Consider the following 13,645-nt stretch of genomic DNA (forward strand, 5'->3'; position numbering starts at 1 on the left):
TGTTTACCATAAGTATAGTTATCGCTCGGAACTAAATATGTCCCAATGGGGTAAGCCCCACTTAATGGATACAGTAAGTAGCTAGCTAGCTAGCTCCCGACGACGTCACCGCCATCCAAAAGTTTCCCTCCGCAACACCTCCCCCATGAACAAGCACCCTTACTATCACCAACCACATTAAACCCTCACACCAACCATGAACAAAATAACAGGAGCTCTCATCGACGAAGCAACCCACATCCGGGCCATCGCCAAAGATGTCGTCCTCTCCGGGACATATTTCTACCCAATTAAGGTGCGCCACACACAGCCACCCATCATACCCCCATCCTCTATACCTACCTACTACACAAACCACCCCATTACTACCTCCCCCCAATTCAGAAAAAACTAAACATAATGAATAAATAGGGAATAATCTACACCCTCAACCGCCCCACCCTCCGCCAACCCCTCCTCTCACGGTCCTCCAAAACCCTCACTCTGGGCGTAGGCGTCACAACAGCCATGTTCTTCTTCACCTACGTCCCACAAGCAGCCATCATGTCCATAACCAGTGGACCTTTACTGGCTCCATTCTCCGCAGCATTACTCGTCCTCAGCGAATCCTCCACCATAACCACCTTTCTCGCGCGGTCGTTCCTCCTCGCGGACGCTATCACTGCTACGTTTGACGCCACGCTCGTGGAAATGGGGCAGGAGAAGCTACTTGAGCAGTCGGGAAAGAGAGGCAGTGGTGGTGGTGATGATGCTATCTCCCGCTTCGGGGGCAAAGAAGAAGTCTCGGAAAGACAAACGAATATGTGGAATATGTTGGTGAGGAGTGTGGTGTTGCTACCGCTGAACTTTGTGCCTGTGGTGGGAACGCTGGTGTATGTTTATGTGCAGGGGAAGAAGGTCGGTGAGGGGGTGCATGAGCGGTGGTTTGGGTTGAAGGGGTGGAAGAAGGCGGAGAGGAGTAGGTGGGTGGGGAGGTGGAGGGGGAAGTATACTGGGTATATTAATTTCCTTTTTTTCTTTCTTTCTTCCCTTGGAGGGTGGAGATGTGATGACTGACGACTAGGGTATGTATAGGTTCGGAATGGCGGCGTTCGCGCTGGAAATGGTCCCGTTTGTGTCGATTGCGTTTGCGTTTACGAATACGGTTGGGGCGGCGTTGTGGGCGGCGGATTGGGAGAGGGAGTTGCAGTAGGTTCATATTGTGAAGGGGATAGGATGTGGGTGTTTTTGGGGGGTGAGTGGAAGGTGAAAAGTTTAGTATGATATTTTTATGTTGTTGTAACTATTGTATGGTACTATGTGTGGTATAAGGGGAGTTAAGTGTACATTTAGTGTGACTCCATATTGGTCAGGTGCCGGTTGTTATGGTACTAAGTTTATGTTTTATATTCGGTTGCTGTGATGTACCGTATACACGGTATGGTTCTTGCTACAGCTAGTACTTAAGTTGTTGAAGTTCATACCTAGCATACTTCAAGTTGTCCATTCGTCTACGTTCAAATGAGATCAATAATATCTACAATATTACAACAATTCTTCTCCCAACACTGGGTATAACTGACGAATTAAACCTTGGTCTGCCTGCACAGCTATGTCCATCCATATACAAGCGACACGGTCAAAGTGTGAAGACAAGAAAAATAAGAAGAATAGAAAAGCAAAACCATATGATGATAACGGAAACGAAAAGGATTTCCTAGCGCCAACGCAGAAAGCTAGCCGACCTACGCCAGAAAGTGATGCTTCATGATTGCCATTAAAAGGTGTTAGGTTGAAGATCAGAAGGAAAACAGTTCGAATCGAACATGGCCCGGAAGGACGAAATTCCAGGCGCCGAAATTTGCTACGAGTGGTATAAGGGTGGGATGGAATGGCCATGAAGGAGGATGGAAGATGAACTAGCAGTTCACGAGGTTGATGTGGTTGTCGTTGAGGGCAGCACACGCCAGCAGGGTGCGGTGAGGGTGGAAGGCCGTGCTGGCAATCGGGGAAGATCGGTTGTGGTGAAGGAAGCTCGAGTAGGGCTCGAAGGTGGATAGATATGTACCATTGATGTTGAACGTCTTGACTTCGTGTCGGTTGGTACCCCTATTCACACAAGTCAGCAAATCTGCTTAGCCATATTTGACAAGAGCCACGTACACCATGAACACAGGGGCGTGTTCGTGCACGCTCAATGTGCGAAGCGTATCCTTGGTCGCCGAAAATGTTGAAAATGGCGTGTCCATTCGAAGATCCCATAGTCGAATCTCGCCATTTCGGCTACCAGACACCAGTTCTCTCAATCCACCGCGTTGCATATGGACGTTGGTAATCCACTGCTTGTGCTCGCGCCAGACCTTAACCATGGAGGTTGTCGGCTTGAGACGCTGATCAAACACTCGAACAGCGCCATCGCCAAATCCTGCCACGAAGATATTTCCTGCAACCTGATCCGACGTCAAAGAAGTGATACACGAGCCGGACCTTGCGGGAATATCCTATGCAATAGTCAGAAGAGTGTTCCCATCCTCAATATGTGGAAACATACGTTAGTGCACACTTCGGTGGCTGCATTCCACACACGAATGACCTTGACGTCTCCTGCGACCAACGCTTTGCCCTGACCCTGCTGCCAGTCGAGGACCAGGCCGGCATTCCGATTACTGGGGATCAGTTCCGGTAGTGCCCTGAAAGATGTAACGATCTCCACCTTTTTGGCGGACTCATAGTTCCTAAACACTTTCAGTACGCCATCGGAGGAGCCCGTCATCAAAAGTGCTTGATCGTCTTCATTAATATATCGCACTTCGTTGATTTTCGACCCTGCTGGATTGCCATTAGAGAAGCGGTTGAGACGTTTGTGGCTCTGCCAGTCCCATATCCTATTTGGTGTTAGCGGAGAAAAGCACGGCTGATCCTAAGCACATACGCAATCGTATCCCTGTCGTCCGCAACTGCGAGATGATCCTCAAACTGGTGGAAGCACATCTTCAAGGGCTGGCTGCTGTTAGATAAGAGAGACAATGAGTTATCCCATCGGCTACTGCCGGCTACTCCCTTCAGGGGTTGGGTCTCCGAAATGATCTTTTCGTTGCGACTCCGTCTCCAAAGGCGTTCGTTGTAATCCGCACTACCGGGCTCGTCGGGCTCATTGGGTTTCATCTGGGGTTCCCGGAAATACTGAAGAAGGGTAAGAAGTTGCTCATACTCAATCTGGTTTTCCGCGCTTATTGCATCAAGGAGTTCTGGGATTACCTCTGTGGACCAATCTAGGAATCTGCTCATCAAGGGGATCGTCGGGACAGCAGTGGGATCTCTGGGTTCAAAGCCTCGTGAAGTAGGGGTCGGGGCCTGGTGATACGCAGTCGCGGGAGCGACTTGGTCGTTGACCTCTGGGGGCCGCGTCCATTCGGGAGGGGCTCGTCCTCTGGGTGTCATGGGAACTCGGCTTTTTGGGGCTGTTGACGTCTGCTGCGACTGCGCATCGGCCGCGGATGAACTGCCAAACGCCAAATTCTTAAGCGATGCAGCGACACTCGCCGTTCGTTTTAGGCTTAGTGAAAGGTAACCTTCTTGTTTCGGCGGTGCAGCGGAAGGAGGAGTCGGCGGTGGCGCCGTCTTCTTTGACTCTGGCCTTTCTCGGACCTGAAACTTCTGGGATACACGATTCGAGAGATCCAAAATCTCATTGCGAACCTTGTTGGTTAGCGTCGCCATAGGGGATTGAAGAAGACAGATGTGGATGTAGTCGACCACCATGGCCGCATCTTGGGCAATGTCAGGATGAGGATCAACAGAAAGGATTAGTAGTTGTTTCCAAATAGTACCAAAAGTCGTATTCCGGGACAATATCTGCGACCTATGGTTGGGATCCGCGGAGCCATTCGCTGAGATATTCGGCACATCCTCTAAGGAAAGACTCCGAGTGCCATCTTGTTCCAGTTTCAACAGGAGGTTCTGCTTCTCGTCCTGGAATTCCTCGTAGGCAGCAACCAGAAACTTGTTCTGGTAGCGCCTCACGAACGTTGAGAAGAAGACCAGGAGTTCTTTCCTCACCAGGACACTGCCGTCTGATGCCATAGGTAGCACCGTCATAGCCAGAGACTCTTCTATTTGGGCAACCTGGTCTGTCAAATCAGGGATACCCAAGAAAGTCGTTACTGCATGGAGCATTGCAGCGCGGACCTCGGGGACCGGATCGAAATTAAGCTCGCAAAGCCTTGCAGGAGCAGCGCAACGAATGCCCATCCACTTGGCTTCAGGGAAGTCAGACCACAACATGCTGATACAGAGACACGACCATTGCCGCAACAGGGGGTTTTCAACATCCATGAGGTGCTTAAGGCAGGAGTCAAAGAGCTCAGCAGAAAGGCACACGTTCTGGCCTTGAGGGTAATTCTTGCAAAATATCGAGACAATGAACGCACACATCGCTCGATGTTCGCTAGCATTGCCCACGGGAATTGGCGAGGAAGGGTTGAGGATGGAAATGAAGTAATGGATTCCGTTGTCCTTCAACAAATCGTTCTGGACTGTATGATCGACGGCCATGATCCTTGCCCAGATGAAGACCATCACGGGCTTCAGTTCTTGGGCGGCGGACTGCAGGAGCTTTACGACATATGGGAATATCCCGATGCTCAGAGCCAGATGGACAGCCCAAGGTCCTAGATCCAGGAATTTGCTAAGCAATATCAGCGCCCTGAGTCGATGCGCTTGACTGAGAAGGACCTGTAGCACAATCGGAAGCTGATCCGGGGGATTCTTTTCCGTTGGACCTGACGACAAGTAAACCTCAAATGCCGTAAGCTGCTCGGCAAAGAATGTCGAATGCTGATACTCATATTGCCTGCGGCCCTCCTCGTGGTCAATGAGAGCCGGTAATTGTGACAAGACCATTTCAACTGCCAAATCCCAGCTCTTCCACAGCGGGTGATGATGGGTTTCTGGAAGCTCAGGAGAGGAAATAGGATGACACTTGTATGTTCGCATGATACGCTCGGCGAGGAGGAAATTTCTAAACAAAGCAGCGACCATGAGATCTTGACGGAAGAGCTTCTTGAACAGCGCCCGTGGCAATGTGTTCCAGGCGATAGTGTCCGTGATCGCAGTAAAGATCCAGTTCAGCTCTCCAAGTGGGCTTCTCCGATCCTGTAAGCGGCCTGGCACTCTGAACTCGTCAATCGAGATGTTCGTCTGCAGGGGATTTTGGAGAATGAAGAAACGCAGGGCAATCTCGATAGGCGTAGTCAAGCAACAAGTGAAGATATCCGCTGGGAGATCGGGGTTAGTGGGGAGCGACTCTGTCTTCTGGCATGCTGCGAGGATGATACAATCCCCGTAGTTTTGAACGATGGCGTTTGGATCCCGCTTCTTCGCCTCTGCGTTCTCCTTCTCATGTTTCTCAACGAAGGTGTGAAAGTTCGACACAATATTCCCTGCATGCGATACGTCGAAGACAAACAGGCTAGGTCCTGCAAGCCAGGACTGCAAGTCGTAGAGGGATACCGGAATGTACTGAGTGTAATTCTTGTTGAAGACCCAAATCTCACCCGACTGAGTAGGGAGAGGTACACCATGGCCGTTGTAATGGAACAGCACCCGCTCGTCCTTGGCGTTACGGCGCAGAGAGATGCAAAACTTCTTCGTCTCATCGACAGAGGGGTCAAGATATTGCTTGTACCTAGTTCTTAAGCTAAGTGTCTCATATTGCTCCTGAAGTTTCTTTCCGATCTGCTCCATGATCTTGTTGTGACCACCGCCGGTAGTAGACGTGGGATCGACCCAGCATTCTAACTTAGCTGTCGGGTTCGTCTTGACCACATCGGGCGGGTCGACGCCAATATTCAGGCAGATGGCTAGCGCCGCGGAGACGGTTTTCAGGCGGTCCTTCATGCGCCAGTCTTGGCTGGGCCAGCTTCCGACCGGATCCCTAGGGATGCCGTTCGTCTCGTGGCGCTTCTCTGTGAAATACATATAGAAATTCTAGAGCAGTCAGATCCGACCGGATTGTAAGCCTTAGCTATCCGTTGCATCTGCTTACCGAGTGCAGGACTTTCAGGTACTCGCTCGAAGTATACTCCTCCTGCCATCCATGTCTCATGGCAATGTCCTCTTCCTCATCCCCAGCAATGGCTTTATCAAGCCCCACTCTGGGCCCATAGTCGCTGCGGGCCCTCTTCAGGGTCGCAATCGGTCTTGCAGAATCCGACGATCGATCCGAAGTCAGTCGGCCGTTGTTCTCGATGATCAGCGGGTTCTCGCCTGCAGATGAGCTAGTCGGTCGTTCGGGGGTGATGACGGGAGTCTGTTTGTGCTCCACGGTAGTAAATGATCGGTGATGTCCTGGAACAGGAGCGGGGGATCTGTCACGCGGGGGAATGTGTGTTTCTAGATCCGGACCAAAAGCAACTCGAACAGACTTGTGATGACTCTTCCGAGGTTCGGGATGCGATGCCTGTTGAATTGTGGGCTCCATTCTGAATTCTGGTCAATGAGGGTCTGTTATACATCGAAGGTCATCATGTAGCGTGAAGTAACGAGGACGAAGCTGGCCGGGACCTGAACATGCGGAGAAGTTAGCATATAGTCAGGGTTGATGGAGAATCTCACATGCGGGGAGTTGGCGTTGCCCAGGCGTCGACTGTAGGGCAGATGCGCGGGTGAATATGTTCTCACCTTATCAATACTCATGTCACAGTGCATGCACTGGGGACCAGGCGATTCTCATACCCAATCCGGAGGGTCAGCAGTCAGCAGCCAGCAGTTGGGAGGACGCCCTGTGGCGAGGAAGCTCTGCCACGTTCAGGAAATCCAAAAGAACTCAAACACCAGGCGATTCGGTCTCCCCAGGACGTTGAAACTGCTGACACTCCCTTCCAAAGACGCGGGGGGACTTGGTTGATGATGTTGGTTCGGCGAGAACCATGAGCTCTGGCCGGGATCCTCTTGGCATGGCCTGGACGGAACATCGTTGTCCCCGGAGCATATCCAAGAACGCCTGCGCTTAACTGGATTAGGCAGCTCCCATGGATGACGATATTTCTACCGAGGCGGTGGTTGGTTTTCTTTTTACGGTGGAGGAGGTATTGGAAATATTTGTGTTTTCCTTTCCCTTCAAAACCATGTATTTTCACATTCATTCTTCATTGTTCTTGGTACCTGGAAGCTTACACTACAGAGTTCACAAGTCACATGCCTTAGCAGCTTGACTAAGCGTACCCAGCTCTATGCATGGATAAGAACTCCGGTGTTCATACGTACCTAAATCGGACTAGATCAGTATCATTTTAACTACTCCATCCACTACCCACCCAAGCTATAATTAAATTAGGAGTTCAGGAGAGGCATTGACACGGTTCACACTCTATCAAAACGTTGTGATTCATATGCTTCTTCCCAAATACAATCTTGAGGATACAACTGGATACATCAAGACATACACGGACATCAGAAATGAATTCTAAAAAGTGGCGAAGAGAAAAAGTGCTATGCTCTACTAGTTAGTAATTGCGCTTTTTGTCTTCCCCCACTACTAGTATATACTTCGTACACAGTAGCAATATATTTTCACGACCCTGCTACAGTGGTGGTAAGGAGGCGTGGGGGAGAGAACAGAGACAAGGGACCAAGACGGGTAGGCTTAACGGCGATCGGAGGGCCGTCAGATCATGTTTCGTTTCAGTCGCTCTTCTGTGTGAAACAGTCTGCCCATGTCTGTCGGTATGCCAATACTATGTAAGAGGGTAGACTGGATGCACCCTTCCGACCGAGAAGTTCTGAATAACGACTAGGTATGTTCGGAAGGACGCAGCTTCATTTCAGCCGACCTTCTTTGCACCCCCAAATGCGCTCTAATTAAAGTGGTAAGAACGGGGCTACTGCAAGCCCTGCAGGCTGGGTCATGTTCACCCATGGGTATGAACCAACCTCATTGGTGGTGAAGTTAGGGTACCCGATACGGGTGATGGCTTCTGAGTGGCTTGCAAAAGATGAAGGGGAAAAGAAAGGCAGCACACCATCACGGGACATCTGAAAAAGCACTAAACAAAACCGTCAGCGCCCAGATCACGATGCGCCACTGCCGCCCTGAAAGAAACCAATTGAGAGATGGGAGCATTGCAAATTACGACAGGAAGGGTAGTGGCATCCTGCTACGTAGTACTGACAGGTACCAGTTAGCTAGTAACTATCTAGTAGTCAGTACTTTCTGCGTCCCTTACTAGAGACTTACTAAATAGCAGGTTTGAAAGGGGGGGCCAGCCATTCAGCGCCCCATGCCCAGTGGCCTGAGAATCATATCTCTGGCGGTTCCCATGGTCCCAGTGGTTACTGGAAAAAGCCACTAAACCACACAGGGTATGTAGATATCGATCGAACCGACCGTTGTCTGGAATCCAGAAATTAGTTCGCCTGTCGTGGGAATGATGGGCCAGATAATGCGGACCAAGCCCCTTTTGCCGGGACCAATGTGATCTCTGCTTGTCCCTAGTGGTTCTCTTTTCCCTTACCCCCCTTAGAAATTGGGACGGTTCAACCCCTGGTTCCGCCCTGCTCAATCTCGTGGTTTTTCGTTTTCTGGCAGCGTCCCGAGCTATTTTGTATGAGAGGAGCCTCGCTACGGGCGGAGCTAACTGTAAGTCTGTAAGCCTGGCCCTCCCCCAGCGCTAACCCATCCGGACTTTACACCGTATTTCCCCAGCCAGTCAGCTTCGCTAGGTAGTCTACCGTTGATCAACTGCCCTCCAGAATTAGAAAGTGGAGGAGTTTGAACCGACCTGGTTCATAATCCCTGAATAATGCCTGTCGCCAATCAAACCGACACATTCGACTTTTACCATGATGCTTGCTTCTTTTTCTCCAACGGAAGCTCACCTATCCGAATCGTCGCAGTGCTTTGTAGACAAATATACCTCGTTTTGCGAACTGCTGGCTACTATAGCCACACTGTGACGTAGCCAGTGCCATGCCGACTATGATGACCCCGGTTTGTTTGCTTTGCAACGATTTCAGCTCTAGTCGGGAGCTGCTCATAACAAAGGGATGGGACTACGGAATCGTTGCTATCTGCATACTAAATAAAGTCCATGTCCCTCGCGCATCTTCCAGTCTTTAACCTGACCTTATGTCTGCTTGTCTGGGACACGGAGCCGCCCTCTGTCTGATGCTAAATGGGGCATCTATGTCCGGCTGATGCCGGATGTCTGGGCCCAGAGACCAAAGGTATATGGAGTATATGGAGCCATGAGATACTAGCAAGCTTTGTGATGGCTGGTCAGGCCATAGCGTAGAGCGGTATTCTTCTCCAAAAATGCGCCGCCCGCAAGACAGGTGGGTGTTGCTACTGTCCGTAATGTACTTTGAAATAAGTATGTCTTGTTCCTGCATCGAAGATAGCCCTGAATCAGCAAGGGATGTTTAGATCGTGGCCAATGTGATATCATCGTCGGACTAATCATAATTTAAGAAACTTCTTCGGCGGTACTCCGTACATTGCCCAGCCGATGAGTTTTGTTTGCCAGGTGGAATGTTCGGGGTGTCGATGATGTGGCTCGGGAGCCACAAGGGAACCAACCAACCTCTCGCGGTGGTTCCTGCATGACCAGTGGCTCAACCCACATCCACTCACATTGTATTATTGCAATTACTGGCTCGCAATGGAGGATACCTGTTTCCCTCCTCAAGATGACCGAGTCTGTGTAGACACCCCTGCATTTCACATCTCCTCTATCGTTCATGCATCGAGGAATAAGCAGATAACTGGGTGCGATGTGGAGCGACAAGCTGAGTGGACCAACGACAGACACATGTCGGCAGTTGCGAATTGCATTGCTTATTCTGAAGGCCGATCGACCGAACTCTGGTTGTTAGCCAGATTAATAAGATCCTGACAGAAGATTCATCGGGATTTGATGGAAATCCACCCATAAGACAAGGAGATTGAGAATCACAAGTTAATTGTATCTAGCTGTCTGTGCCTTTCAGTAGCAGAATGAGGTTTGAAATGGACGGGGGAGGTTGTAAGGTGGTTCGGGGAGGGTGGGAGGAGGTGGGAATGTAACTAAGAAAGAGTTGAGGTATGGGAGGGTGGATGTACCAACACCACTGTCTGGGGAATGGAAACGCCTCGTGGGAGGATGGATTGACCTTTATTTACTTTTTCTTCTTTCTTCTTTGGGGTGTGTTGACAGGGAGGGAAATGAGATTAACTTTCCCGCAAGACGGAAAAGTAAGCAAGTAAGAAGCTGCCTTGGAGAACGGCGATGAGGCGGTGTCGCCCTGGCAGGTCCGCATCCCCATCCGTCTTTTCGCTCTTCTTCTGCCTTCTCCCCCCCCCCTAAACTAAGACTAATTGCTGCCAAAAGCCCAGTGGATAATTATCTAATGCTGGCTGGCCAGAAAGTGTGAAACGCCGGAGTCTTTCACTCTTCTCGTCTCCCTCTCCTCTCCTCTCTTCCTCCAATTCTCCAAGTCCAGAGCCCCAACTTGCTCGCGCACCCTTCATCCTTTTACTTTCTTTCCTTGTTGATGTTCTTCTCGTCTTTGGGTGCTCTGTTGTCCACTTTTCCGTCGGCCTTCTTTGCTTGTCCTTAGTCGCAGTCGTTCCGTTCCGTTTGCTGTTATCCACCCCTGTCTGTTTTCTTGTGATTTTCTATATTCCACCCCTCTCCATGCTCTGTCAGTGTCGCCATCAGATTTCAATGAGGCTTTTTCGGAATTAAGAAAAAGGACAGAACAACACTCTCAGTCTCCGAATCGATACGTTGAGCGGCTTCAAGAGAAGGGTCGATTTGAATGGGGTGCCTTTAGCTGCTCTTTCTAGCATCGTCAGGAACGAACGCCGGTCTCTACTGTTGTTTCTCTGCTTTCGACTCCGAATTCAATTCTCCCCGCCGTTCGCTCCTTCATAACGTTCAACAAGCCGGCGCTCTTGAGCGATCCTCTTGCCGGTCTTTAGTGGGATCTCTTGTTTTGATCTATAATATACCCATCGCATTGCAATTGGAACTCTGTTGGTACAGGTGACCTGGTGCAGCTGGTGGACTCCCCCAGTTCCCTATTACACTTCCGCCGTTGCTCCGCTGCTTTGTACTTGAGACGACCGTTTACGACTCAATCTTAACGATGGCATTCCTCTTTAAATCAAAGAAACACCAGCAGGGTTCTGGCCTACCCCCCGCGTCAAGAAACGTCCAATCTTCAGAAGGGCCGCCGGCAAACCCAAGCCCAAACCCATCAGCGGCTGCGCAGCCCAGCGGCGCCAAAGAACGGGATGGATCACATTCCCAGACCCCGACGCCCAGCAGTAGCTACAATAATTCTTTGAACTCGTTGAACGGCACGAACAGCCCCGATCACCCGCGGATGCGCCAGAGAGCCGAATCCGAATCGCAGGTTGGTTTCCCAGATCTTCTCACTCAGTGACACTCAACATTGTGTGTCCTGTTCTGCTTGTGATGAGTGCTACTCATTTTCCGAGCCTTGGCTGATCATACGCAGAGCCAACGACCACAACAGGCGGCGCCAAGTAACTCCCCGAACGGTAGCCCAGGTGCATCATTGTATCCATGGTCGCAACGACGCGTGAACTTCACTTCCGCCCAGACAAATCCATTCCCTCGTTATGGAGCAGCAATCAATGCGGTGGCATCGAAGGAGGGCGACATCTATATGATGGGTGGCCTAATAGATGGATCAACTGTCAAGGGAGATTTGTGGATGATGGAAAACAGCGGCGGTAACTTGTCCTGTTTCCCGATCGCTACTGTCTCTGAAGGGCCAGGCCCGCGAGTCGGCCATGCCAGCCTGCTGGTTGGTAACGCTTTCATCGTATTTGGAGGCGATACTAAGGTGGATGAAACCGACACCTTGGATGACACGCTCTATCTCTTGAACACATGTACGTATGCATGCAATAGTCTCATTCACTTGAGACACTTTTCGGGTGTTCATATTCTAACATGTCTGGGTTGCAGCTTCTCGTCAATGGTCCAGATCGATACCCCCAGGTCCTCGACCTGCTGGGCGTTACGGCCACACTCTCAACATCCTTGGCTCTAGACTTTATGTTTTTGGTGGACAGGTCGAAGGCTATTTCTTCAACGACTTGGTTTGTTTCGACTTGAACCAGCTTCAGAATCCGGGGAACAAGTGGGAATTCCTTATTCGGAATAGCCACGAAGGTGGCCCTCCGCCCGGTCAAATTCCGCCCGCCAGAACCAACCATACAATAGTGAGCTTCAACGACAAACTGTATCTGTAAGTGTCTATACTTCGTCTACACCCTCTTTGCCCTCTGATCCATGCGCTCGATTTCTGACCCTGCTCCAGGTTTGGAGGAACGAATGGCTTGCAATGGTTCAATGATGTCTGGTCTTATGACCCTCGTGCAAACACCTGGACTCAGTTGGATTGCGTCGGCTTCATCCCAACACCTCGTGAAGGGCACGCTGCGGCTCTTGTCAACGACGTTATGTACATTTTTGGAGGACGAACCGACGAAGGTATTGACCTCGGGGATTTGGCCGCATTCCGCATCTCCACGCGACGATGGTATTCTTTCCAAAACATGGGGCCTGCGCCTTCTCCAAGGTCTGGTCATAGCATGACCGCCTTTGGAAAGCAAATCATTGTTCTGGCGGGTGAGCCGAGCTCTGCGCCGAGGGATCCTGTCGAACTCAGCATGGCATATATCCTAGATACCGCCAAGATTCGCTACCCAGCTGAGAACCAATCTGGTGAAAGAGCTCCTATTCAAGCGATGCGGAAGATGAGTGGAGACCGTGCAATGCAACCGACGGGTCGGACATCGCGGGAATCTCAGAACCAACCTGACGCTCAACGACGTGGACCACCCCCCCAGTCACGGGAGAGCATTATGACCAGCCCTACTGGTAGACCAGCGGACCTTGGTCCTAGTCCAGGGCCAGGATCCCGACTGCCCAGAGCGTCAATAGCGCAAGCCCCCGCGGGGCCTCCTCCCCCGGGACAGGCCCCTACACCTGGTCAAAGAGGCAACACTCCTCAGAATGCCATGAATCCCCGAAGCAAGACGCCCACGAAGACGGATCGTTCTTATGGAGGCCCGCCTGTGGATACCGCTCGAGCCATGGGACCCGACAGGGATAGAGAATCACCAGCTGCCAGGGACTCGCCAAAAGAAGCCCGACCGGCGCAAGACTCGAGTGCCGCATCGGGCGGTCGCCGTACGCCAACCCAGCAGCCATCAAGAATGTCTGCCAAGGCTATGGAAGCTGGTGAGGCTGCACCCCTTATAAGTGCGCCAACTAGACAACGGTCTTTGCGCCAGCACCGGCAACGCAGTTCTATGGACAGTGCCGACGAATCCATCCTTGGTAAACATGCTAGTATCGATGGTTCAACGGAGTCGAGGAGTTACAGAAATTCAAGATCTGGAGATGAACCACGGTCGCCCAGACTGACGCCCCACCAGGAAGCGCTAATCAAAGAGCTGGAAGCGGTGAAAAGCCGTAATGCATGGTATGCTTCCGAACTTGCCTTGGCTAAGAAGGCCGGGTATGCACCCAACCCGGCCAATAGCGTTGGTGTGGATGAGCGTGCCGCAGATGCATTTGCGGATGAGGATCGCCCGTTGATCGAAGCATTCCTTGCCATGAGAGCAGAGCTGGCCAAAATGCAGGCC

At 51.1% G+C, this 13,645-nt stretch overlaps 3 protein-coding genes across 3 annotated transcripts; 2 read left to right on the forward strand and 1 right to left on the reverse strand.

Moving 5' to 3' along the window:
- Positions 1 to 143: 143 nt before the first annotated feature.
- BO79DRAFT_189378 (EI24 domain-containing protein) lies at positions 144 to 1,192 on the forward strand (the record flags this gene model as incomplete). Its single annotated transcript, XM_025680652.1, has 3 exons — positions 144 to 295; positions 412 to 995; positions 1,075 to 1,192. The coding sequence occupies exons 1-3, from the start codon at positions 197 to 199 to the stop codon at positions 1,190 to 1,192; spliced, it is 801 nt and encodes a 266-aa protein (XP_025543290.1). The 5' UTR covers positions 144 to 196.
- A 367-nt stretch (positions 1,193 to 1,559) lies between these two features.
- On the reverse strand, positions 1,560 to 6,872 carry BO79DRAFT_189379 (ubiquitin-binding TORC1 subunit KOG1). Its single transcript, XM_025680653.1, has 7 exons — positions 6,661 to 6,872; positions 6,026 to 6,543; positions 3,238 to 5,967; positions 2,912 to 3,162; positions 2,531 to 2,864; positions 2,143 to 2,480; positions 1,560 to 2,088 (listed from the first exon to the last, which is right to left on the reverse strand). The coding sequence occupies exons 2-7, from the start codon at positions 6,458 to 6,460 to the stop codon at positions 1,899 to 1,901; spliced, it is 4,278 nt and encodes a 1,425-aa protein (XP_025543291.1). The 5' UTR covers positions 6,461 to 6,543; positions 6,661 to 6,872; the 3' UTR covers positions 1,560 to 1,898.
- Positions 6,873 to 10,796: 3,924 nt separating this feature from the next.
- On the forward strand, positions 10,797 to 12,349 carry BO79DRAFT_65082 (putative cell polarity protein (Tea1)). The gene is made up of 3 exons (XM_025689551.1): positions 10,797 to 11,376; positions 11,482 to 11,881; positions 11,958 to 12,349. Exons 1-3 carry the CDS (start codon positions 11,107 to 11,109, stop codon positions 12,242 to 12,244), a joined length of 957 nt encoding a protein of 318 aa, XP_025543292.1. The 5' UTR covers positions 10,797 to 11,106; the 3' UTR covers positions 12,245 to 12,349.
- Positions 12,350 to 13,645: the final 1,296 nt, after the last annotated feature.

The sequence above is a fragment of the Aspergillus costaricaensis genome (genome assembly GCF_003184835.1).
Source record: "Aspergillus costaricaensis CBS 115574 unplaced genomic scaffold BO79scaffold_5, whole genome shotgun sequence".
Classification (NCBI taxonomy): domain Eukaryota; kingdom Fungi; phylum Ascomycota; class Eurotiomycetes; order Eurotiales; family Aspergillaceae; genus Aspergillus; species Aspergillus costaricensis.

Excerpts from the sequence above, each read along its gene's own strand:
- BO79DRAFT_189379 (XM_025680653.1), bottom strand. The coding sequence starts at position 6,460 with ATGGAGCCCACAATTCAACAGGCATCGCATCCCGAACCTCGGAAGAGT. Across the intron at positions 3,163-3,237 it reads TCCTAGATTGGTCCACAGAG|TATTTCCGGGAACCCCAGAT; the intron begins GTAATCCCAGAA and ends ACCCTTCTTCAG. Across the intron at positions 2,865-2,911 it reads GACGACAGGGATACGATTGC|GATATGGGACTGGCAGAGCC; the intron begins GTATGTGCTTAG and ends AACACCAAATAG.
- BO79DRAFT_65082 (XM_025689551.1), top strand. The coding sequence starts at position 11,107 with ATGGCATTCCTCTTTAAATCAAAGAAACACCAGCAGGGTTCTGGCCTA. Across the intron at positions 11,377-11,481 it reads GAGCCGAATCCGAATCGCAG|AGCCAACGACCACAACAGGC; the intron begins GTTGGTTTCCCA and ends GATCATACGCAG. Across the intron at positions 11,882-11,957 it reads GCTCTATCTCTTGAACACAT|CTTCTCGTCAATGGTCCAGA; the intron begins GTACGTATGCAT and ends TCTGGGTTGCAG.